The sequence below is a fragment of the Girardinichthys multiradiatus genome, chromosome 3, assembly GCF_021462225.1.
Source record: "Girardinichthys multiradiatus isolate DD_20200921_A chromosome 3, DD_fGirMul_XY1, whole genome shotgun sequence".
Lineage (NCBI taxonomy): Eukaryota > Metazoa > Chordata > Actinopteri > Cyprinodontiformes > Goodeidae > Girardinichthys > Girardinichthys multiradiatus.
Window position 1 is genome coordinate 40,983,768 of NC_061796.1, and position 25,682 is coordinate 41,009,449.

At 39.5% G+C, this 25,682-nt stretch overlaps 1 protein-coding gene across 1 annotated transcript in view; it reads right to left on the minus strand.

Annotated features, from left to right (window-relative positions):
• The window catches only part of agmo (alkylglycerol monooxygenase), an 80,072-nt gene that overhangs the window by 17,049 nt on the left and 37,341 nt on the right, over positions 1-25,682 (minus strand). Inside the window, exons 5-12 of the mRNA XM_047360043.1 lie at positions 24,969-25,064; positions 18,696-18,762; positions 18,529-18,594; positions 17,985-18,064; positions 17,463-17,597; positions 14,797-14,913; positions 10,361-10,443; positions 8,123-8,228 (exon numbers count right to left, since the gene is read on the minus strand). Coding sequence (XP_047215999.1) covers positions 8,123-8,228; positions 10,361-10,443; positions 14,797-14,913; positions 17,463-17,597; positions 17,985-18,064; positions 18,529-18,594; positions 18,696-18,762; positions 24,969-25,064 — 750 coding nt within the window. The remainder of the gene's footprint in view (positions 1-8,122; positions 8,229-10,360; positions 10,444-14,796; positions 14,914-17,462; positions 17,598-17,984; positions 18,065-18,528; positions 18,595-18,695; positions 18,763-24,968; positions 25,065-25,682) is intronic.

Below are 25,682 nucleotides of genomic sequence, written 5' to 3' on the forward strand. Positions count from 1 at the left end.
ATATATATATATATATATATATATATATATATATATATATATACCAGAGATGCCAATGAGTATGGAGTGCATTGTGTAAGGCATCAAGCACAGTCAGCTTACAACCTAACACACTCCAACTCTTTCACACACTCGGTCATATGAGTCGCGCAGACGGTTTTTTGGAGTGGCAAGTGGGCGGCTGGGAGCAAGAGGCAGCCTTGGTTTACAGGTCAAGCCTGCAGCTTTACAAGGGAAATCTCCAGAGCCACTATAAATACCGCTGTGAGCTTTAAGAGTGCAGTATATCACATCACTAGTTTTGAAGAACCACAAACCAACCAAGTTTTTGTAGTTTTTTTTTCCTTCCTTTCAAATGTACAGTGAGTCTGAACACAATTAAATGTGCCCCTCTCTATTTCTACAGACTTTTAATTGACTGGCCAAACATCAAAACCCTCCTCGCAACAAAGAGCTTCGGAATCATACATCTTTAGGAGCCTAAAGTTTGCGGGCGGGTTAAATACAATTTTCTTTGCTGTACTTCTAAATAAGGGGGAGGAAAGATGTCAAAAACTATTCTGAATAAATTGTGAGCATTTTCTCTGAGTTCCCACCTGCAGCCAAGACAGTTATCCAGCTAAACCTGATGTACTGCGACTTAGAATGAGCCCTAATGAATCGCTTAAAGAAACATCTGCACAGTGACACAGCCGAGCAGCATGTACAGCATAAATCAAAAGGCTTTTTTGCTCTCCATCTGGCTGATTATGCATTTCGTTTCAGCCGTCGCTTTCTAAAAAGAATCAATTCAGTTTTATTAGATTTTATGGTGAGAAAAAGAAAAGGTGGGAAAACCTCGGGTTGTCATTTGAACACCTTTGCGGCACAGATGTGAAGTCAAAGGAAATAAAAGAGGCAATGGCAAATCTCATCGGCCTGAGCTAGTTAGTGGCAGACGACACTAATTGTTTCCAGAAGTGTTGCTCTGATTCACGCCGGCCGGGACATCAAGCAGTCAGGGCTGCGCAGGGTGAAAAAGAGGCAGTTGGAGTGGGGCAAATAATGAGAGATCAGCCTCCATCTACATTCGAGCTACCAGAGCCAGAAAGGCACGCCAATTTTATGGTCAATTGGGCGACACATCTGGACCCATAGATCACAGGGTTGTGGGGCAGGACTTAGCACCCGGCTCAAACACGTTTCACTCACACAAAACAGACCACACAGCTGACACAATCAGAGACAAACAGGCTGGGGAAACACGACACCGGCCAGGAACTGTTTGAAGATGCTTGTGTTTGAAATACTAAAACATTTAGTAATCATATACAGTACAGACCAAAGGTTTGGACACAACTTCTCATTCAAAGAGTTTTCTTTATTTTTATGACTATGAATATTGTAGCTTCACACTGAAGGCATTAAAACTATGAATTAACACATGTGGAATTATATACTGAACAAAAAAGTGTGAAACAAATGAAGATACGTCTTATATTCTAGGTTCTTCAAAGTAGCCACCTTTTGCTTTGATTACTGATCCGCACACTCTTGGCATTCTGTTGATGAGCTTCAAGAGGTAGTCACCTGAAATGGTTTTCCAACACTCTTGAAGGAGTTCCCAGAGATGCTTAGCACTTGTTGGCCCTTTTGCCTTCACTCTGCAGTCCAGCTCACCCCAAACCATCTTGGTTGGGTTCAGGTCCGGTGATCGTGGAGGCCAGGTCATCTGGCGCAGCACCCCATCACTCTCCTTCTTGGTCAAATAGCCCTTACACAGCCTGGAGGTGTATTTGAGTGTGTATAAGAGTGTGCGTAGCAGTAATCAAAGCAAAGGGTGGTTACTTTGAAGAACCTAGAATATAAGACATATTTTCAGTTGTTTCCCACTTTTTTATTCAGTATATAATTCCACATGTGTTAATTCATAGTTTTGATGCCTTCAGTGTGAAGCTTCACTGTGGAGCCAAGTCGGGGCTCCACGAAGAGCTTGACCTGAGAAACATGGAACGTGGGGTGAATCCTCATAGAGTTGGGTAATCTCAGCCGTACAGCGACAGAGTTGAAGATCTTGGAAATTGGGAAAGGTCTAACAAATCGGGGTGCCAACTTCCGGGATTCTACCCTCAATGGTAGGTTCTTGGCGGAGAGCCAAACTTTCTGCCCCACCTGGTACTTAGGGGCAGGGGTCCGTCTCTGGTTGGCCGTTCTTGACTGAATCAGTGACATTCTGATCATCGACCTCCTGGCCTTTCTCCATATTCTTTGGCACCTTAGGGCATCGTTCCTGCTCCTGACCTCATTCTCTGCAGTTTTCTTACCCTTCTCCAGTTCATGAATTGTCTTTCCTGTTTCACTAATATGCTCAGTCAAATCACTTATTTCCTGTTACAGGTTCTTGTTCTCCCTCTTCAGGGTCTCCAAGTGGTCCAGAGCTTCTTCATAGGAGTTTTTCATTTTGAACATCTCTGTGTTCAAAGCACGCGCCTCCTTCAGAGCTCCTTCCAGCTCGACCTGACTCTCTTCATACTTCTGCTTCCACTCTGCAAGAACCTTGTCAAAGTTCCTCTGCTTCTTGTCCAGGTTTGCAGCCAGAGCATTAGCTCTCTCCACGTCAATCATCAAGACCTCCACTTCACCCTGTAGCCTCTGTGTGGTCTTCTCCAGAGAGGCACATTTCACATTCACGGCCTCGATGGACTCTTCAGCATCTTGAAGACGCTGGGCAAGCTTTTTCTTGGCCTCCTCGAGCTCCTCAGTGCGCTGAATGGCATCAGTTTCATACATGGTTCTCCACTGAGCCACCTCGCTGTTAGCCTTGGACAAAGCACGCTGCAGCTCAGCTTTGACCTCCTGCTCCTCCTAATACTGCTCTCTGAGCAGATCACAGTCATGACGAGCCGAATGAACAGCATGAGCCAGAGCGTTCTTGGCCTTAATCTTATTAAATACTTCCTTTAGATCATGGTATTCTTGAGGTACCTTGGATAAATCCGGATAGGTCTCCTCAACCTCATTCTCCACAATGACCTCTGTAGCAGCAGACAAAAGGCAGTCAGCGGAACATGACTCAGACCAACCCAGAACATTTTTCTCTTCCAGTCAATGTGAGGGTTGTGTTTCTGCAACCAGGAGGCCCCTAGGACAACAGGAAGTTCAGGTGAATTTATGATCATGAAGGTTACATTCTCTTGATGATTACCTCCAACTGTTAAGGTAATCTCCTCCGTCCTGAGGTGTGAATTGTTCATGCTGTGACCATCCAATGCTAGCACTTTACGTGTGTCAACTGACGGAATGAGTTTTATGCCGTTCTTATTGGCGAATGCTTCATCCATGAATTCGGTGTCTGCTCCTGAATCAATAAACATGGCCCCCTGGAGAGACATGGAAGAGGTTCGAAAATGAGCAGGAAACAAGAAGGAGGAGGCAGTTAGCTGACTTCGGCTCAGTAGAGACCTCCCTTCCCCTGCTGAGCCTGTCCTTTTTAATAGACACCTGAGTGCTAAATGTCCCTTCTCTCCACAATAAAAACAGAGCTTGAATCTTCTCCGATGATCCTTCTCTTCAGGGGTAATCTTGGTTCTGCCCAACTGCATGGGCTCACAATCCTCATTTTCCTCAATGAGAGATGACCGACTCCTTCTCTTATGCCAGAGTGCAGGACCTTGAGTTAATGAGGAGCGACCCTCCTCGTGTCGCTTCCCCCTCCCTCTCTCTGCCAGCCGAATATCAATGCGAGCAGCCAGGTCCTCGAGTTGTTTCAGGGAAGAGGGGTAGTCACGGGTTGCTAACTCATCCTTGATGTCTGCGTTTAGTCCTTGCATAAATGCATCCATCTGTGCTGCCTCATTCCAACGGCTATCTGCGGCCAACAAATGAAAGTCAATTATATAAGACGAGACAGACTTACCACCCTGTTTGAGGGACAGTAAGCCTCTTGCGGCTTCACGACTTGGAAGAACAGGGTTAAAAACTCGAATGAGTTCCTTGGAAAAAGTTTCATAGAAGTTACATTATCCAGACCTGTTCTGCCATTCAGCAGTCCCCCACTGCTTCGCCCTTCCTGCCAGCAGAGATATAACAAAAGCCACCTTAGATAGTTCAGTGGGAAAGGATGACGGCTGAAGCTCAAAATGAATTTCACACTGAGTTAGGAAAGCTCTACACTAGTCTGGGTCTCCCCTGAACATCTCAGATGGAGATAGGCGTGGCTCCTTTTGTGACAGTGGCGGCTCGGAGACAAGATTGCCAGAACGTAATGTGGAAATTATTTCCTCCAAGCCGGAACCCAACCAGGAAAGGGCCTCATCAACGTGGGTGCGCCACTGTTATGCTTTTTGGCCAGATTTTTCTGCTATGAATCAGAAAAAGGCGGACCCAAGATTCAGCCAGACACAGTACTGAAAGTATAAAAGGTTTATTCAGCCACAGGAAAACGTCACACAAGTAACACTCCTCACAGCTTCCAGGAATCACTGCTTTTGTCTTGAGTGGAACTTGAAACCCAGAGGAGAAACCTCAGTGGGCGGCAGGCAGTGATCTCCAAAGCACAGGTAAGAAGTGACTCCAGGCTGAATAATCCGAGGGCTAGGCTGGCTCAATAATCCAAGGACAGAAACAGGGTCAACGATCGGAACAAGAGGCGTCAGGCAAGGGGCAGGCAGAGGCATAAACCAGATGCAGGAAACAAGGTCGACAACCAAAATCCAAATAGTCCGACAGGGAGCAGGCAGAGGCATAAATCCAAAAGGCAAGGCAAGGTCAAGAACAATGATCAGACATGAAGGAACGCTGGATATCTACTCACACAATGGCTTTCAAAAATCTGGCAACGTCTGCTTGTCAAAGTCAGTATACATCAGGGAAGACACAGGTGCTTGGCATGCCACAGATTGCACTACACCGCAGCAGCCACCAGGTGCATCTAATCTGCTGATTGCAGCCAGGGAGACAGGGTAGAGCAGACTGCCAGAATCATAACATTAACACAATCCAACCTGATTTGCTTTGTCAGAAACTCCAGAAGACTCAGGTGGAGGCCTCGACAATCTCCTGGATCAAAGACCACCTGACAAACAGACCACAGTTTGTGAGACTGAAGGGTTGTGAGTCTAACCAGGTAGTCAGCAGCACAGGAGCACCACAGGAGACTGTACCATTCCTTTTCACTCTGTACACCTCAGACTTCCAGTAGATGGACAAGACGCTGAGTACAGGAAGGTGGTGGACCGCTTTGTGGCATGGTGTGGAAACGATCATCTAATTTTGAACGTGACTAAAACAAAGGAGATGATTGTAGATTTTAAGAGAAACAGGAATAAGTCAAAAACTATTTCCATCATGGGAGAAGAAGTGGAGGTGGTGGAGGAGTATAAATACCTCAGTGTTCACCTGGACAACAGACTGGAGTGGAGATGCAACTGTGAAGCTATCTACAAGAAGGGACAGAGCAGACTGTACTTCTTGAAGAAGCTTAGGTCCTTTGGTGTTTGCAGCAAGATGCTGCATATCTTCTATAAGTCTGTTGTGGAGGGTGTGATCTCTGGGGAAGCAGCATCAGAGCCAGGGACTAAAAAAAACTCAACAAGCTGATAAAAAAGGCTGGTTCTGTTCTGGGGACTCCTCTGGAACCTCTGGAGATCATTGTGCAAAGAAGGATTCTTCATAAAATGAAGAACATTATGGAGAACCCTGAGCATCCTCTTCATGAGATTGTCCTACAACAACAGAGTGTCTTCAGTCAGAGGCTTCTTCAGATCTGCTGTAAGACGGAGCGCTACAGGAGATCCTTCCTACCCACAGCCATAAGCATCTACAACGGCTCTTTGAGGAAACCTTCATAATGAACTACAACAACATTTCATTTCCCTTTGGGATTAATAAAGTAATTTTGAATTTGAATTGAATTTGAATCGAACTGAATACGTGGCAGCAGTTTAAGAGTAAAATGGGCCACACATAGGAATGGCATTGTGAAAAAACCTATTCTTACATGTGCTGGTGGGTGGAAACCAGGAGAGGAAAGTGAAAGAAGCGCTAAAAAAACATAAAACAAATGTAGACAGTTCCACTTTTCAAAAATATAGTGGTAAATTAACTATTCTATGTTGGCAGATACATAAATATTCAATTCCGAGTAAGAGTTTAGGACATGCTGTAAGCAGTGGACAAAAGCTTTGTATTCTTAATGTTATTACTTTATCCACTACCTCTTTACACACAGGACTCTGAAACCAGACAAGCCGTTAAACAAAAAATAAATTTCTCTCATGCACAGGAGGCGTAATATTCTGAGGGGTCAGAGGACTGAACTGTTTGACATTTAGCCAGCCTCATGAACCGTAGATGTACTTTGCTAGCATGGGTGGATGTGTTTACAGAGCAGACTGCAGCTGTACAGCTGAGGTACAATGGGAGTGCAGATATTTGAATCATAGTTTTGTTATGCATTTTATGACAGATGGAGCTTCAAGTATTGCCTAACCCCAATAATCTGTAAAGCTATGGCTTCACATGGCTAAAGGTATATAAACTATTCACAACTGTAGTTCATGGGACTAATAGTTATCAATCACATCATCGGGAAGCATTGGAAATTGGCGAATTTAAAGATTCAATGAGAAGATATTTTATAACCTGTTTAACCAGTTTCCTTTGCCCAATCAACTCAACCTACTCTGATCAGAGGGCTGTTTCACTAAGCAGCTGAGATGGGTGGACAGGAGGTGGCTACGAGCCACAGATTGTGGATGTTACATAGTGGGCATTATTGGTGTTGCGCATCCATGAAGTCATGAAAAAGAGACAGCACATGCAACCATGATCTGGAGGACCACGGTGTTAGTAGTCATTGATGTCAATATCTTTCTACCAATAGTTTTTAAACTATGTTGACAACTTGTTAAATTTGTAATACTGTAAAGAGAAAACAAAACTGCTACTGACCCATGTGTTTATTTCATCAGTCTGCCTAATTCTATCCGTAAAAATTCTAAAAACAAAATATATAGTATAATTGTTAAAATAAATAAATATATTATTTTAGCAGCAGTAAAAGCAACTGTTGCTTTTCTGTTTTAAATAAAATAAATTTGTAATTAAGATGGCCCTGTATCATAGTTTTCTGATCTGATGAAGAGCTATAGCTTGAAACTTTAATGCCACAGCATAGTGAAATAAATGAGCCAGCTTTTAGAGCCCAGCAGTGTGCGAACGGCTTCGTTCGTCTAGTTTTCTCTTCCACGGCTTTCTGGGTTTGATTTCCATTTTAAAGCATTTGAGATTATTTCAGCTGAGCAGGCTGTACATTTCTGCACTTCTTTATATGTTTTCCATTCTCCAATTACGTTTTCCATTCCATATATGTCTTAATAACATATATAAGAAGGTATATAAATAAAGTATAACGTTATTCTGAATGAAGTATGAAAAACTAATTTCAGAGATAATGTACATTTACTGTGCCATTTGGACCACATCTCCAACAATGATCTCACTAAATAAACGCCACACTGCTATTATTTTGAACATACCCCAGCCAATGAAATAACTTATGTATACATAATCAGCAGCACGCATGTCATTAATTTCGGATCTGCTAGTTTTGTGTAATCCTACTGTACCTTCTAGCAAATGATTTGCCACATGCAAATAATTTCCATATAAAGCACTGACTGATCTAGCTAGAGATGTTGGACTAAGAATACATAGGTTAGTAGTAGCTGCTAGACTATGCCACAGTCAACACTTAAAGGGAGATTTCTTAAAAATATTTCATCATAATAACTTGACAGATTTAGAGGAAAACAGCTCCACACAGAAAAAAAGCTATAATAAGAAGTATTAAGCAGGATAAATTAGGTACCTAAGTTAGAAGACAAAGAAAAACACAATGAGTTTGCTAGACCTCTGCAGCTTGAAACTTTCCGTTGCCTGAAATCAGTAAATCAAGAAAACATTTGCGGCCAGTAGCCTGACATATCAAAACCTTCAGCCAAAACAACTACGGTTGAGTTGCATTGGAGGGATTAGAGATGCCAAGCTTTGTCAAAGAAAAACATTATGTGGAATAGAAAATGCAACATGTTTAGTTATGCCTCCGTTATTTTAATCTGTAGCACCCGACAGTTTAGCTTACCTCTGTGGGGACAGAGAGTAAAGGCACGGGGGATCTCAAGTAGTTGTACCGCAGCAGTGTTACCATGATAACACAGCGAACTGTCTCCAAGAAAGCTGATGATGGCCTGAAAATAAGGACACATGAAAAAACACAACAGTAACTGAGCATGTTTTAAATGTTTGTTGTTTTTTCTTCATTTCTTTTTGTATCCAGAGCTGATTGATTTCCAACTGCATGACCAATGGTGTCAAAATCAAAACATTTTATCAAATTCCACTTGTATGCATAAATCTTCATTTCCAACCTGTTTTTTCTTGATTGTTTCAAATAATAACAGATTTTAATATCAGACAGAGATAACCTAATGATTTAATTTATTGAGGGAAAACACAAATTTGGCAAAATCAACCTGTTTCTATTTGAAAAAGTAATGTCCCCAGAAAATGAGTTACTTGCAAATGCTTGATGACAACAGCTGCTTATAAATATTTGTAATAACTGATTAACTTTGACAGGAATCTGGAGCAATCTAGGCCCACTATTCTTTGCAGAATTGTTGTAATTCAGCTACATTGCAGAGTTTTCAAACATGAACAGCATGCATATGCTCTTACCAAAGTACCTCAATTAGAAGTAAGTCCAGACTTTAACTAGGCCACTCCAAGACCTTCATTTTTTCACCATTCTATGTAGACTTGCAGGTGCGCTTTGGATAATTCTCCTGCTTGAGCTTTAGGTCACGAATAGAGCGCTCGAAGTTCAGGATTTCTGCCAGAGAGCAGAATTCATGGTTCGATAAATTAGGGTAAGTCTTCAAGGTCCTGAAGAAGCAAAGCAGCCCTTGACCACCGCAGTACCACCACCATACTTGACAGGGCTCAATTTTAGGGTCACTGTTGTTTTCGTTGTATCTATACCCTCTAGGTTCCATACTATGAAGATGTGATATTGCCGTCCATTTCTATGACAGTGATTGCTAGATCTATCTGCCCTGAAAGCAAAAGGACGGCTTTTCAATGAATGGCCCATCAGATTGCCTGGAGCATATTAAAGTTTGACTGGCCAACAATTTCCTACATTTTAATGAAAAGAAAACAGAGGTGATAGTGTTTTGACCCAGTCGATCCTGTGAGTCCAACACTGTCGATTTAGGACCCCTGATAGCATATTTTAAACCAACTATCACCAATTTGGGTTTTAGGTTAGACAGTGATTTTAAATTGACTTTTATTACTTACGGCGGTTTGCAAAAGTGAAATCTTACCTGTCCAGGCAACCTTTTGAAACAATAATCCATGTTTTTATTTTGTCCCATTTAGATTATTATAATGGTCTTTAAGTTGGAATGGATGTACTATTAACTGGTATTCCAAAAACTTACACATGACCCCTGTTCTGGTGTTACTCCACTGGTTGCCTGTGCAGTTAATTTTAAACTTATTTTGGTTTTAAAATGTTTGAATTATCTTACACAGCTGTACCTCTCTGAGCTTCTTCATATCTATTTACCTTCTGTTAGCCAAACAGCAGCTCCTTCAGGTATCAAGGTCTCTGAGAAGGCTCAGAGGGGGGCTCTACCCCTGCACATAAGAGAGGCTCTTTCACTACCTACTACTACTTTTAAAACCTGTTTTTATTCTTTGGCTTTCAACATTATCAAGACTTAGTTTTGACCTTGTTTGTTTTAATTGGTTTTCTTGTGTTTAATCTTCTACTGTTTTTATGCCATATTTATGTACGCCTTTTCTTTAATGTGTGTTAATTTAACAGTGTGTTAATAGTTTGCAGTTATGTGCTGCACTTTGTTTCAGCTGGGGCTGTTTTAAAGCGTTTTAGAAATAAAGTTGGTATGGTATGGTATACTGGGGCGTGTTGTGTTTGAGATCTTTTAGCCTACTTCATGTTGTCAGATAAGTTCTGTTTAAGTGGTTTCTCAATTCTAAAGGTCAGGCAGTATTCTGGTCTGCGTGTGGCAAGGGAAATTGAACAAAAAATGTGGTTTATTATAGTCAATGCATAAATTAATACGTAGGGCAATTACTTTCACATAGTGACAGGTTGGTTTGAGATCATTTGAAAACAGTTTTTTTTTCCCGAGCTTATCTCCATTTGATAATAAAATTAGTTTGGTAATCTGAAACAAATTAGGTTTGACAAAAAAGAAAAAAAGTATGTTGAAATACATTTACAGCACTGTAGTAAATCTCTTTCACAATGTTAGAAACTGTTATACTGAAAGCAATGAACAAACTGTACCTTTGTTCGATGATGAAGCCCAGGGAGGTGAGGGTGAGCAAAACATAGCTGGTCATCCCGAGAATAGCTAACTGGGACAGTACCTAGGACAGACATAAGATTTCCATGTGAAATATTGTGAGGACAAAACATAATAAAAATAAAAACCTTAAATCAATATCATGATTGGTGAGGTCACACAGGAGACCTTAATGGGAGAGCAGCCATCAAACACATGGCTGTTTAACTTTTTATTTGGCAATGCCAACCATAACATGTCTGACCTTCAGAGTGAGTGCACTGGCACCCATTCAACACTGTAGTTATTGGACTCAGACATGCCCAGTTTACATAGATGGTCTGGTCATCTTGGATGGGTCTTAACAGGGGACTTGACCATAGATGAAGAGACTACAGTACAAATCCCGTAAATGGAGCCAAAACAACCAACGCTGGAGCAAAGATCCCATCCAGACTCCCACTGAACATTTCCCAGCTATTTAGGACATTCACACAAACACATAAAGTCATGGAGCTAATATGTTTTCTCTAACCTAAGGCCTTGGCTGCGGGCAGCAGCTGGAAGCCGAGTGTCCCTGAGGATGCCGCGGGCTATAAGCCTGGGTTTATGTTTCTCTGACGCTCAACACAGAGACTAAAAGCCAAATCTCACTGCTCCCGTACCCAGGAGGAGACACTGTATACAGTCAGGATTAAATAAACCCATCCACCGGACGCAACCATAGAGTGTATCTTTACGCTTAGCCTAGCATGATGATTCATAAATGTATATCACCTAAGCCTTCATAAGGGAGTACATGAGAATACAATTATAGTGTCCAACAAATCAGTTGGTGGGTGTTTTGAGCTTCTGCCTAAATAAATGATTAATAGCCACCCAAAAAATGTTGCTCCAAACCCCAATAATGGAAGGACACATGGAAGGAAGGCAGAAAGGACAGAAAGAGCTGAGTTAAGACAAGAAAGGAAGGGCACAAGGAAGGGAACAAGGATACCGGGAAGGAAAAAAATGGAAAAGTAAGGAAGGACACAAAATTTAGATAATGGAATAAAGAACAAAGCCTGTAAATACAAATATTGTTCCATACACTTAATTGGTAATTTCATGTATATCCAAACCGGGGAAATACTAACATATCAAATTTCATAGTTTTACCAGCATGAACAAAAACCCTGATATCAGAGCAGGATAATGTCAGCTCAAAAGTTCAGACTCTAGTAAACATTTACCTTCAGAAACTTTACAGAAAAAAATGTAATTTTTAAATTAGGTGGTCCAGCATCCTGCTTCTGTACCAGCTGTGGTCCCCCAAAATGTTAACTCTACATCTGGTGGCAGAACTGTAAGAACTGAAATTGCTGTTATTACTCTGTCTCCTGACAAAAAGCAGATTAGCTCATTAATGAGGCTATTATTTCTTCCATTATTATAAATGTTGGAAAACGTGGTCTGTTGATCAGCTGAAACAAAAAAATACTACGGTACTTTGTTCTGAAATGTTATTTCAGTAAGTTGCACTGAAAACATGTTCTTAGTTGGCTGTTTAAGTGGCAGCAATGTCAGCTCAGATGCTGTTGCTTTGATGTAGAAAATTATTACACAGAACTGAATTTGTCATTCATTGTGTCCTAACTGTTTCAAAATAGGATAGACAAAAGAAAACAACTTATCCATACAGTCCCAGGACACAGACGTTAACTAAGAAATCTTTTGCAACTTCATATAGTTCAGTTTTATGCAACATTATTGCAGTTAAAGCACAACCCTGGTGTATAGCCCCCCAAACACTGGATGTCTAGGGATGTTACAGGGATAATCATGGCTGGAGAGTCCTTTTACCCATAAGCAAACCAGTTATGTTATAACCATAACACAATGTTTTTGCTAAGTCAGCCAATTTAATTAACCCCTAACACCGTTCAACCACAGTTAGATATCCTTCCATCCATTGTTGATTCCAGCAATGATACCAGACCCTGGACTGGTCGTCAGTCTCTATGAGCAAGAGTTTTGCCGCTCTGGAGCATAGAGTCGTATGTAAACACAATGCTAAGCTGGAAATACATCAGAGATTAGAGAAGCAATTATTTCTGCTACTAAATTCGGGAAGGGTTATAAAGCAGTTTCAAACTAATTTCAAGTCAGTCACTCTAGAGTATGAAATGCTGCTCACAAGTGGATACATTAAAGGGTAACTACAGCCTAAATCAAGTGGGCCTTAAAGGTGCTATCTTTATGTTACTGTGCATTTGTTTTTTACATTTTCAAGAAAGATTTTTTAATTCTCCTATATTTGTCCTAAAACCGTCTTAGTACTGCCCTTTTTGGGTTGCCTACTGCAATTCAGTTTTCCTATTGGTTTAAACAATACAGCTTGGTACATGTCTATGACAGCCCCCACATTCGGGTATAAAACCATCTTGCTCACACACACGACCCTGTTCTGTCCTCCACTGCCGTGGCAATGCCGGCTTTCAGGCATCACTGGGTCAGAGCCTTGAGTGAGCGGCTCAGCCAGCTGGACTCCATTAAGCCTCCCTCAACCTCCAGTGACAAGAGGGGTGAAAAATCCTCCACCTCAAAAGATCGATCTGTGCCCCTGAGTGTCTCTTGGCACTACCCACTTTGGTGGCATTTTACAAAATTTGTGTGGGGGTGGGGTTATACTTTTACATCGGGTTTAGTTCAACTTTTAACAAATGCAATACTGGATTTAAACACAGTGACTTTTCTTTAATCATTGTGGCAAACATACAGACAGACAGATAGGCCTCAAATTATTAAAGTAATCTCCAACACGTTTCTTTTGACTGCAAACAATATCAGTGTGTTTGAGTAGCCTTGAATTTAGAGAATCTGTGGAGGAAGCTAAACATTAGATTGGTGGCAATGAGGCCTTCCACATTCAAACACTTGGAGCTCATCACCAAAGATAAATAATCGAAATACCAGTGGAAAACTGCAAAAAGCTGGTCAGATATCATTAACAGGACTTGACAGTTGTAATGCCAATAAAATTTGTCCAGCTGATTATTGTGATGGGTATACATGATTTTAAACATTTGTATAACCCCAACCCCACCCTATCCCTATCCCTAACCCTTTTATTATTCTGTAATAGAAAAAAGATACTTTTTTACAAACATTTTATTCCCTTTACATCATTTTATTATCATGTGAAAGAGATGCATGTCTCTTCTTAAGAAAGAAACAAACTCTACATGCAGTTTGGACCTCAAAAACCATGAAATGGATATAAGACTTCTGCTCATTTCTCTTGCCTGCAAGACTTAATATAAACAACAAAAAATTAGTTTACAGTAAGTGTATCAGCCTTGTATTAATTTAAATATATTAACTTCATAGTACTTTTGTTTTTTACCGAACAGAGGACTCAAATTTCCTGATTTGTCAGAAATAAGAACTAACGTCACCGTCAGTTAAATCTTAGCCTGTAATAGCATCTCTTTATCAAATCTATAATAAAGCATGCATGTTGACCTAATGATGATGTAATTGAAGAGTGGCTTCACTTGTTTTTATTCTTTTATAGCTTTGAATTAACGCAGAGGCCATATACTGTCCAACAGCGTATCATCAATTGTCAGACTAAATAACCGGCCAGGAACATGTGGGTATAAATACATAACAGTGACATGATTTATTGTTCAGCCAAGGAGCTCACTTTGTTATTTTCCCCTCCAAGTCCTGATTGCTGCATCCTGAAGGCTATTTGGGTTGGGAAATGGTTGACTCGACAATTAAAGCGTTTGTGTTCACTGCTGGACCACCAGCTGGTGTTTCATTCGCCAAGAGGGAGGGGAACCCTCAAGTCAGAAGAGAAGACATGCGTGTGTGTGTGGGTGTGCATGTGTGTGTTTGTGTGTGTTTTGAAAGGGGACCACAAGTGTAAGAGCCCTGTAGAGGTAGCGATCAGAAAAGGAAAAGACAGGACCCTTTATTTTGGAGTTGTAAAGAGGATGGGTGTGACAGCACTTTTGGGCTAACCAGAACTATGCCTGTAGGGAAGGAAAAGCTTCCAAAGATAACTCCTGAGGAGACCTGTTTCCCTCTTTTTACCCCAGGCTGGATGAAGGGGGTCTCTTGGCTTGTCGAGTGGAAAATAATAGACAAAGGTTGTTTAAAAAGGGAATGCCGATCCGTCATCCTGTCATGATGTTAGGCTGAGTTAGTCTTTTACTGCCAGATAAGTACAAGATTCGACTCCACCATAAAGAAGCCACAACAAACTGCTTAATTAGCTTAAATAATGTCGGCAAACAAACACACAGAGCTCAGGCAAAATAAAGCTGAGTGTTCTAAACCACCTTTACTGGCCATCCTATTCTTTATGAGTAACATCAAAATCTAGTTTACACTAGCTAATATTTCTAACTAATGTTTTAAATGATATATCAGTGTGAGAGATACATACCATTTTGCTTTCAAACAACTCGTGGTAGGTCCAGAGCACCAGCAGAAAATGTACGCCCACGTACACTTGAAAAGACAGCGACCAGTTGGGATCATGAGGTACTTCATTTCCAGTTACCTGACCCAAAAAAATAAACAGGTTTAATTAAAGCACTAAACATTTATCATTTTAAAATGTCATGCTTTTCCAGGGTCAAATATCCAGTTTGTATTCTTTTTGAAATATAAGAACAGAATAAGAATAAGAAGGTTCAATATTATGTTACCGCATACATTTCTGCGGAGGTCAGAATTTTAATATGCAACCTGAAGAAATGACTGACTCACTGACTAATGGACCAAGAATCTCATTTGGTTCTGCACGTGTTCCTCACGTACCTTTAATGCAAAGTTGGATTAAGTCATATATGCCTGGTGTTCCTCATCTAGACTTTTGAAATCATCAACTTCAGGTTACTTTAACTTTTAGAAAATGGGAATGGGGCATAAAGTATTATTTTAATATAGATTTATTAAAAAAATTATTCCATTCTTGACCGTCATATCCATACTTATCCGTACCTGGAAAATACTTAGATCATATTCCATACTTTCCCCTGCTTAATGTAATTTCAACGTGTTACACTATATTTATTTATGTCTGCTTTTAAAGATATTTACACTGTATACTCAATTATAAGGAAGGTCACATAGGTTGAAACGTCAAGGAAGGGGCAAGAAATATCTGAAGCATGATTTTTAAAACTTTTAAGACTGATGAGATGACAGGGACTCTCAATGTACTGTAGGGAAGTGGGCTACTGTTATAAGCTATTTAGACCTTTGTGGGTTAAAGATGGAAATTAAATGAGCCCCTTTTCCACAGGTAACTACTCGACTCTACACTGTTTTTAGGGTTTTCTATTAGTTACTGGTACTTGGTCCTTCTTTTTGAATATCTGCAAGAACCACAGCGGACAGAGTGGTTCGAACTGAACGAACTGGAAGTGGTAATACCAAATGGAAGCCATTTACGGGCACCGACGGTAATAGTATATAACTTAAATCAAAACACACGGAGGCCTGTTCTGATTAACCTCTGTGTTTTTCTTTATTTCTTCTCCTCCTAACACTCTGCAGGAGCACAACAACCTAGGTGCCAGGCTGCACCTAGTGTTCGGAGTCATGGGCACAACATACATCACACCGACCGGTGAGCAGTGGGAGAGAGCTAGCCTTGACTCAGTCACTGTGTTAATGGATTCTGTTAAATCCCAAACCTGCTGTCAGTTTTAAGAAGACATTTTCTTCAAGCAGTGCTTCAGGACAACATTTGCATCTTCCATGAGTTTTATGCAGGACAATGGTCCATCACATGCATCAAAATACTCCATTTCAGGGCTAGTCATGTAAAGGCCTTAAAGATGAAAGAATGATGACATGGGCCCGTTCCTCCCCTGACCTAAACCCGTTTGAGAACTGCTGAAGAAACATACTGTTTGAGAGGCTGTGGTTGGTGCTACACAGAAAGATGGTCAACAGATGACAGATTATAAATGGAGGCTTTGTGACTGTTAATAAACAGAATGGTGGCTATAATGGTCACTGGATTTTGTGAAAAATGTTTGTCTGTAAATTTTAGGTTAATTGTTTATTGTTTTCACTTTAACAAAAGTTTAATTTAGCATTTTGTTGCATTATAATTCTGCAAACTAATATTTGCCCAATAATTTCACACAGGAGTACGAGTACGATTGAGTTAAAAACAGGCTAACAATTTTAGATGTGACCTTAAATTTTCGGCACAATCAGCTTCTTGTGTTCCATTATAAAGATTGGATTTATCATCCGCAGTTGCTTCTGCCAAACAGTGAGGAACACTCAGTCTTTCCCCTATCTGAACATTTTTCTTTTTGTTTTCTAACTCGGTCGTGTCTGAAATGATAAGTAATGAATCCGCAAGGTTTTATGATGAAACTGAAATCTTTTCAATGTAAAACATTTCGAAATGTCCTGTAATTCCAGGATTTCCCTATGATCTTGAAGAACCGAACCATCACATGTGGGTTCTCCAACATCCCAACCCAACCATGTAGGTATTCCAGCCTTCTGCTCTGCTTATTCTCAACAGCAAAACAGGCAGGCAACACTTCATCTTAAGTCAGTCTCCTCTCTGTTCTTTCTTGCACCATCAGCAAAAATCACCTTCATAAAGCCAAGATATTTCACTGAAAGTTACACTTTTCCCAAATGTAAAATCTCTTTAATGGCCTTAAAGGGATGCAAAGTCAGAGAAGGTTTTTTTTCTTGTTCGTTTGTGGGACTAAATGTGTGACACCAAAGGCGTTATTTCAAAGCAAACCACTGAACCTTTATTTTTCTCTGCTCCAACACACACACACATACACATACACACACACACAGTCACAGTTTACTACATGCGGTTTTAGTCCTGCAAACTCTGTTTAAAGACGATGAAACTGAAGTTATTGTGACGCCTTTACAGAGGCTGTGCAGCTTTTATTTTCATGTGGCCGTTTCTTGTAAAACTTGTAAAATATATGAATCCTTCAAGAAAGAATGCTCTGAGTCATTCAGGCCTGTGTTTTGTGTGTGATAAAATGATTGGTAATGAAGCCTGAGGGCTTTTTTAAATTATTTTTGTTGTTGGTCAAGATTGTTACAAACCTTGGGATTGTCGACGTGGTCACCAAGACGAGGTTTACCAGGCTTCCAGCTCGGGCCTTTGATGAAAGTTGACACTTTGTTACTGATTGTTTCGTAAGCTCTGGATTTCTTCCACAAATATACATAATAGTGCAACTGAAAGAAAATGAAACACAAGTCAGATATGAGATATAACAAAACATTTACCTGAAATGCAACCAAACAAAGAGCTGCAATAAATAATCTAGAGCTGCAGGGTTTCTGCTGTCATTAGGCAGAACATTGCTCATGCTGTGCTCTTCCAACAGTACAGGCAACAACACTAATTATAACATCCACCTGGTATTTTATTTTTTTGGCCTTTTTGACCTCAGCTGGGCAGTTTGTTTGGAATATAGTAATAATGTTATGGTCGCAAAAAGGACCCAGAGTCAGCAAAGGGAACATGACCTCAAACGTCATCTATAGAAGGTGCTCATTATCAGATTGGCTGATTGACAGACGCATGACTTACAGCAGGAACAGAAAAGATGGAGGACTAACCTGAACGTAGATGATTTCAAACTTCCTGATGGGGAACACCAGGCCATATATGACTTTATCTGACTCGGCAGCAAAGGTACCTGAGGACCCCAGGCAGAAAAAAATATGAGATTCTTGGTCCGTCCATCCATCCATCCATCCATCCATCCATCCATGATGGATGACATTTTAGAGTGAAGCACACTAGAAATCTTTCTCGTAACCCATTTTCTGCAAATCTGCAGCCAACCCTTCGTCTTATATATAGCTTCCTCTCATCAATCAAGTAATGAGTAATACATAAACTTATAGTTTCCATTAAGGATCATGTGGCAGACCGAGACTGAAGCCAGTACTACAGATACACACATCAGAACTGATTCTGAAGACAAAGACAGACAATCAATAAGCTGTAGCAAAGCTTTAAATTTGTGTTTGAAGTATTACTTTGAGCTAAAACTGTTATAAAAACTAAAATGACAAAACAACAATTTGCCTATATTCCCATTCAGAGTCTCATAGTAGGATGTAAGAGGCAGTGAAATAAAAAAACGAATTGTCTTACCAAACAATCTGTCCCAAATAATAAGAATTCCTCCATAGTTCTTATCAATGCAATATAGGTTCCTTCCTGTTGGAGACAAATTATACAACAATTATCAAGCTTTTAAAGTTTATAACATGTTTGATGTAGTTAATAAAGAATTATGCCATTACATTTGATTGACTAACCATGATGAACTCTGTGATGTTTAGGGGTGTTGAAAACCCATTCTAGAGGTCCAAGGTCTCTGATTAACTGCAAAATATCAAATATATTTCATACTGGTGACCTTTCCATACTTCAAAAATACATTTTTAGACTTTTTGAGTATAAATGTATTAGTTATTACATTTTTATAAGAGTCAAAGAACAGATCTCTTTTTAACGCATTTTTTTCTTTAAAAACAGTCAATTAAAATAAGCTGAACTGAGCTCTGCCCTCACACCCAATCATTTCTTGTCTCTATGCATGGTTGCTATGGTTTCAGCTTGTAGCTTCATTTCTGCAGCCAGATGTATAGTTGCTTTAGTTAAGTTTTCTTTAATTTTTACACTTGGATGACTTCTAACGTTTCATAGAAACAGCTAATTTAGGTTATTAAAAAAATAAAAATAAATTGCACAAAAAGCATCAGATATGACAGAAGCTATGTTTTCGTTTTCTTTTTGAAACTATTGACAACTCTCAAATTTAAAATTATCTTATGCAAACATTTATTTGTATAAAATGACAAATGGTCTAAAAGGACATAAATGTAACTTTTCCATACCTTAAATAATGGAAAGAAAACAAGTTTTTATCCATTTTAAAAAAAACAACACTAATATATTTAATTAATTAATATTTAATTTAGAAACCATTCAGAAAGCCATATCTGGTGCATTGATATTAAATCACAGCACTTATGCCTCTTGGCATACTCATATCTAGCCTTTCATGTTGCTGTTGGGTTGCTGTCATACATGCAGATGCCAATTACAGATTTAAAAATGGGCATTGCTCTATTATTTTTCCATATTCCAAACAGTCGAATTTTCCTTAATCTAAGCAGGATTTCAAGAATCTCTACAGGAAATCTTATTAAACAGATATTTTATATTAAAACTCTTAACTAGTTAAGAAACATACAACATTACATTCAGAAAAATCTAAACAGATCAACCTAATTGTCCCACAATATTCCACGATACTATGACATATTTTACCCTCATATCTAACAAGCCAAAAGGAATTACAAGGACCAAAACACTGGGTGGTAAATTATGGTTTAAGATGAATTGGAATAATGGTTTTTTTAATGGCAGATTGGACATGTTTTTACAACATGACCTCACCGGCTATGTTTGGATTGCTTTAACTAGTCAAGGTGACAATAGAGAATAAAAAGTTTAATTTCCTTGAGAATGAGAAGCAAATAAAAAACGTTATTGTAATTTGAGAAAGAATGTTAAAGGGTATTGTTTCAGTAAATATTGCCAAGAAAATCCACTGGGAAGACCAATAATTTAGGCCTCATTGATTTCCAAGATTGGATTCAACAAAAATGCATATTAGTTAATTCTTCAGTAAAGTACATTATGATTCTGGAAGCTAGAAACAGCTAGAAAAAAAGCAATACGGTGTTGATATTCGTTAGTGATAAACAGATCCATGTAAAAACATCCAAACAAGGGCCACTGCAAAAAAGGGTCTGAAACCTTGTTAAACATTAATGGTTTTTGTTCCACAACGTTAACTTCAATAATTCTCTTTAGTTCACAGCAGTAACACAGGGCATATATAGCCGAGGTCATATTTCTTGCTTGGTCTGAATTTACATGATCTGATCTCTTGGTCTGAATACATGGGCAGGTTGGACAGAATGTCTCAGCGATTCATTATTTCCATGTAACGACTGACATCTGGCAGCAGAGCGTGAGAGTTTTATCTTGAATGAAAGAGGGTCACCTCACTTCAGCTCTGAAGCTGCGGCCAATAGTGTGCCAGTAAATTTACATGACATCAAAAAAAAAAAAATCCATAAAGGAGGTATAAATTACATCCTCTGAGAAGATTGTGACTATTACGACTGTTTTAACTAATAGTGCACTAAAAGACAGCAGGCGTTCCAAATCCTCTCATTCCCAGTAATGATCTTGGGATATTCCCAGTCATTTTAAAGGCAGACAGAGTGGTTGTGCTTCTGTTTGGAATCTTTCATAAAATCTCATTATTTTTTATTGAATACAGGTTCCAGGCTGCACTGCCGAGACAAGAAAGCCTGACTTAACTGGTGAATTAGAACTGGCACAAGAAGAGAGATAACTTAAAAAACTTTTCAGTTAAATATTAACTCTGCATAGCAACAGGAATTAAGACGCTAGCACTGAGCAGCATTGAACAGCAGGTAAATATAATTTTTTTCAAAATATTTATACTACCACGTTTAAAATCATACTGTGCATACAAGACCGCTCTAATAAACATAATAAAAATGTGTTATTTAATTCTATTGCAAAAATTACTTCAATTTAAGACTTGTTCGATGATCTGCAGACTTCAGCTCATCATGGGATAATCTGAGGTGTTTCCGGGATAGCCCTGAGATATAATTCCTTCATCAAAACCTTGCTGCACCTTCATGTCCCCAAACAGCTCCTAAAGAGCCAAGTCCCCATTAACATGAGACAAGGTAGCCCTACAGCCTCCATAACCTCAGCAATGGCTCAAAATCAGCTGGATAACAGAAAATATGGAAAGCCAAATTTTAGTGCGAAGGCAATAGTGATGTTACTGTGCCTTTTGCATTTGCCAAATAGGTTTTCCCCCTCTGTTACCCTCCAGCCATCCTATAACAATGTATTGTATCTCACAGAATCACATCTGTCACAGGATGTTTCATAAAGCTCTGGAAAATTTCCCTATATATTTGAAGGTTTCTGCACCTCCACCATCACTTTCAACCTTGCAATAGAGGAGGAAATTCCACCAGTAGGTTCATCAGGATGTCAGCAGCATGTGAGGATGGAGGTGAAATGGTTTTAAACAACTGGACTGTTTTGATCCTGTGAAGCTTCCTGAGTTATCAGAAATATTAGCTTCATCTAAACCTTCAACTTGTATGTTAGACCCAATCCCAACCAAATTATTTAAGGAAGTGTTCCCTCTGATTACCAGCCCCATTTTAGATATGATTAATCTATCTTTAGTAAATGGATATGTACCACAGGCTTTTAAGTTAGCTGTAATTAAACCTTTACTTTTAATTACAGAAACCTTAGCTTGATCGAGATTACTTGAAAAATTACAGACCTATATCCAATCTTCCATTCTTATCTAAAATTCTTGAGAAAATTGTTGCTAATCAAATGTGTGAGCATTTACACAGCAATGACCTGTTTGAAGAGTTTCAGTCAGGTTTCAGAGCCCATCATAGCACTGAAACAGCTCTGCTGAAAGTCACTAATGATATTCTTATGGCCTCAGATAATGGACTTGTGTCTGTTCTGGTTCTGTTAGATCTCAGTGCTGCATTTGATACAGTCGATCACAATATTCTCTTAGAAAGGCTGGAATATGCTGTAGGGATCAGGGGAACAGCGCTAGGCTGGTTTAAATCTTATCTGTCTGACAGATTCCAGTTTGTTCATGTAAATGATAAATCATCTTTAAACTCCAGGGTTAATTGTGGAGTACCACAGGGTTCAGTACTTGGGCCAATTTTCTGTACTATATATATGCTTCCAATAGGTCAAATTATCAGGCAGCATGGGATAAATTTTCACTGATACGCTGATGATACTCAGCTTTACTTATCCATAAATCCTGATGAGCCCAACCAGTTAGATAGACTACAAGCAGGTCTTGAAGACATAAAAACTTGGATGACGTTAAATGTTTTGCTTCTAAATTCAGACAAGACAGAAGTTGTCGTCTTTGGACCGGAGTCTTTAAAAAAGAAACTGCTTAGTCAATCACTTAACCTGGACGGCATTAAATTGACCTCTGATAATAAAGTAAAAAACCTTGGTGTTATTTTTGACCAGGACATGTCATTTAAATTCCATATTAAATAGGTTTCTAGGATTTCCTTCTTTCATCTCCGGAACATTGCCAAAATTAGAAATATCCTATCCAGGAGTGACGCTGAAAAACTAGTCCATGCATTTGTTACTTCAAGGCTGGACTATTGTAATTCGTTACTATCAGGATGTCCGCAAAATGCAGTTAAAAGCCTTTAGCTGATTCAAAATGCTGCAGCAAGAGTTCTGATGACAATTAAAAAGAGAGATCAAATTTCTCCTATTTTAGCTTCCCTTCATTGGCTCCCTGTTAAATCCAGAATAGAACTTAAAATTATCCTCCTCACATATAAAGCCCTTAATGATTTAGCTCCATCATACATCAGAGATCTGATGGTTCCATATGTTCCTAACAGAACACTTCGTTCTCAGACTGCAGGTTTACTGGTGGTTCCTAGAGTCTCTAGAAGAAGAATGGGAGGCAGATCTTTTAGTTATCAGGCTCCTCTCCTGTGGAACCAGCTCCCAGTTTTAGTCCGTGAGGCAGACACCCTGTCTACTTTTAAGGCTAGGCTTACAATTTTCCTTTTTGATAAAGCTCATAGTTAAAGTGGCTTAGGTTATCAGGGAGGGAGCCTTCCTCCCTCCCTGTTGGTTGGAGTAAGGGGGAGTCAGGTTTTGCCTAAACCGGCTCAGTAATGGTTGAGGTGCAAACACAACCGCCATTTCTGCTACCTGTGTGACCCCTTCTCTTTTCCGATGGTTGTGATCAGTCTGACAGAGAGAGGTATCCCAATCCTTGTGGTTTTTAGTATAGCAATGACCATCAGTGGGACCCTTTGTGGGGTCCCTTGAAACGACATTGTTGTAAATAAGCGCCGTTTAACTAAATAATTTGAACTGAAACTATCTGTGTAGTTATGCTGCTATAGGCTTAGGCTGCTGGAGGACATAACAACCACTTTCACCCTCTTCGCTACATTCTCACACTACTCTCCAATTTTGCATTATTTGCTGTTATTTCAGCTTTTAACCTTGTTCTCTCTATTCTCTTCCTAGAAGCTACACCTGGACTGGCTCTGTGTCTGTCTGTGACACCTTTCTGGAGAGGGGAATCGTCCGAGCTTCTGCTGGCAACAACTTAATGCTCACCCTCTACTGATGATCCACATAGCCCTGTCTTTCAGTGTTTAACACTTTCTCTCTCCTAGACATGGCGATTGACTGAGATTTTACTGTAACTAATTATATGTGCTTTCTTTCAGACTCTAACCTTGAAAACTGGCTCAGAGTTTATCTGTTCTTTCTTTCGAGGTGAAACGACTAAAGGAGCTACATCCATTAACATTTACTTTTCCTTCCCATAGAAAGTACTTCTGGATCAGTGCTTCTGTGTTCTTTTTGTGTCTCTGCTCTGTTCTCTCAAACCCCCAGTCGGTCGTGGCAGATGGCCGCTCATACTGAGCCCGGTTCTGCTGGAGGTTTCTTCCTGTTAAAGGGGAGTTTTTCCTCTCCGCTGTCGCTACATGCATGCTCAGTATGAGGGATTGCAGCAAAGTCAACGCCAGTGACTGTCCACTGTCTCTACATGCTCATCCGGGAGGAGTGAATTCTGCAAGTCACTGACTGGATGCAATCTGCTTGGTTTCCTTAGATAGAAAAAGCTTTTATCCAATTTGAATAAAAAGCTAACTCCGACTGCACTGTTCAATTGTTAGGATTAATAGGAATGTATGTACCTGACTGTTGTGAAGTGCCTTGAGACAACATGTGTTGTGAATTGGCGCTATATAAATAAAACTGAATTGAATTGAACTCTGAATGTACAGTTAGAAGGAAGCCTAATGAACCCTGGCTTATGCTTTTCCATCTCCTCATCCTCCATCCTCCTTATTGCTAAAGTTGGTACCAGAAATTGTCTTTGACAGCATTTATAATAGAATAAAAAGCAAAAAGCATTCAGGTAGATTTTAAGTGTTGTGTTGTTGTCTCAATACGGTGTAACGGGGCTAAGGGTCAGGTGAGGCGACCTGTAACGGAAGCTCATATCAACTACCTTGGAGTTATATTAGTGGACTGAAAAATCTCAGGTGATCAGGTAGTCTGATGCAATCAGCAGCTTTAGCACATGGACTTTTACGCAGTAACAGATGAAAAAACTAAACAGCAAAGTCTAAAGTCTGAATATGTTTACACAAACAGACATAGCTTTGGATTGCACTGGTATGAAAGTTTAAAGTTTGGGTAGTTTTTTGTTTTTTTTATTATTCTCAGAAAGTTTGCTGCATCGGGGGAAATCTGACTGGTTGTAAGCCTATATTTGGTATGAGAACTTCTGTCTTTCTCAGCAAACTTAAATTAAAATTCATTCTACTACAGGATGAGGTACTGAGTTTCTCACATTTAAAAAATGTCTCAGGTTTATTTACTGTATTTATACCACATGCCACAAAAATTACCTCAGTGTGGATCCAGAACTGGTAAAGAAGGTTTAACTGTATGTGAACGGCAAAGATGGATGGAGGAACAGCTAGAGCCATTGGAAGGTAGAAGATCTAAAGAGGACAAAAGAGACAAACAGGATAGTCTGCATCTAACTCCATATTAAACAATCAATAGCACATTTGTTTCATATCATTCTTCAGCTATGACAGAATGTTTCATTTAAATAAAATACCTCCTTCACGAAGTGAGTCCTTTCTTACAGAAGCAAAAGCTCATTATTTTATGGTATAACTTTCTACAGTATGTATGAATGTATGCCTGTTTGTGGGCATGTCTGTTTGCATGCAGTATAGGTGTTTTTGAGGCACTAAAATCTTCATTTTATTGATTCTGTTTTACTTATGGCTTGGTACAATTTCCTTGAGTTTTAATGAAAAGAAACAAAAACGCACGTTTTTCCAAGTTATTTTTTTTACATCATGTGAAGAACAATTTGATTTTATCAATATGTTGTAGTCGTTTTAAAAAGTGGCCGGTATAGAACTGACTAGATATTTGATTTTGTAAATTAATAAAATCCTGCATAAGCAGGTATAGACAATAGATTAATTTTTAGTGCTATAGTGCTTTTCTAGTCTTACTGACCACTTGAAATGCTTTAGACTAGAGCCACATGCAGTCATTCACACTTAAACACACATTTATACACTGCCTACCCCAGGGACAGA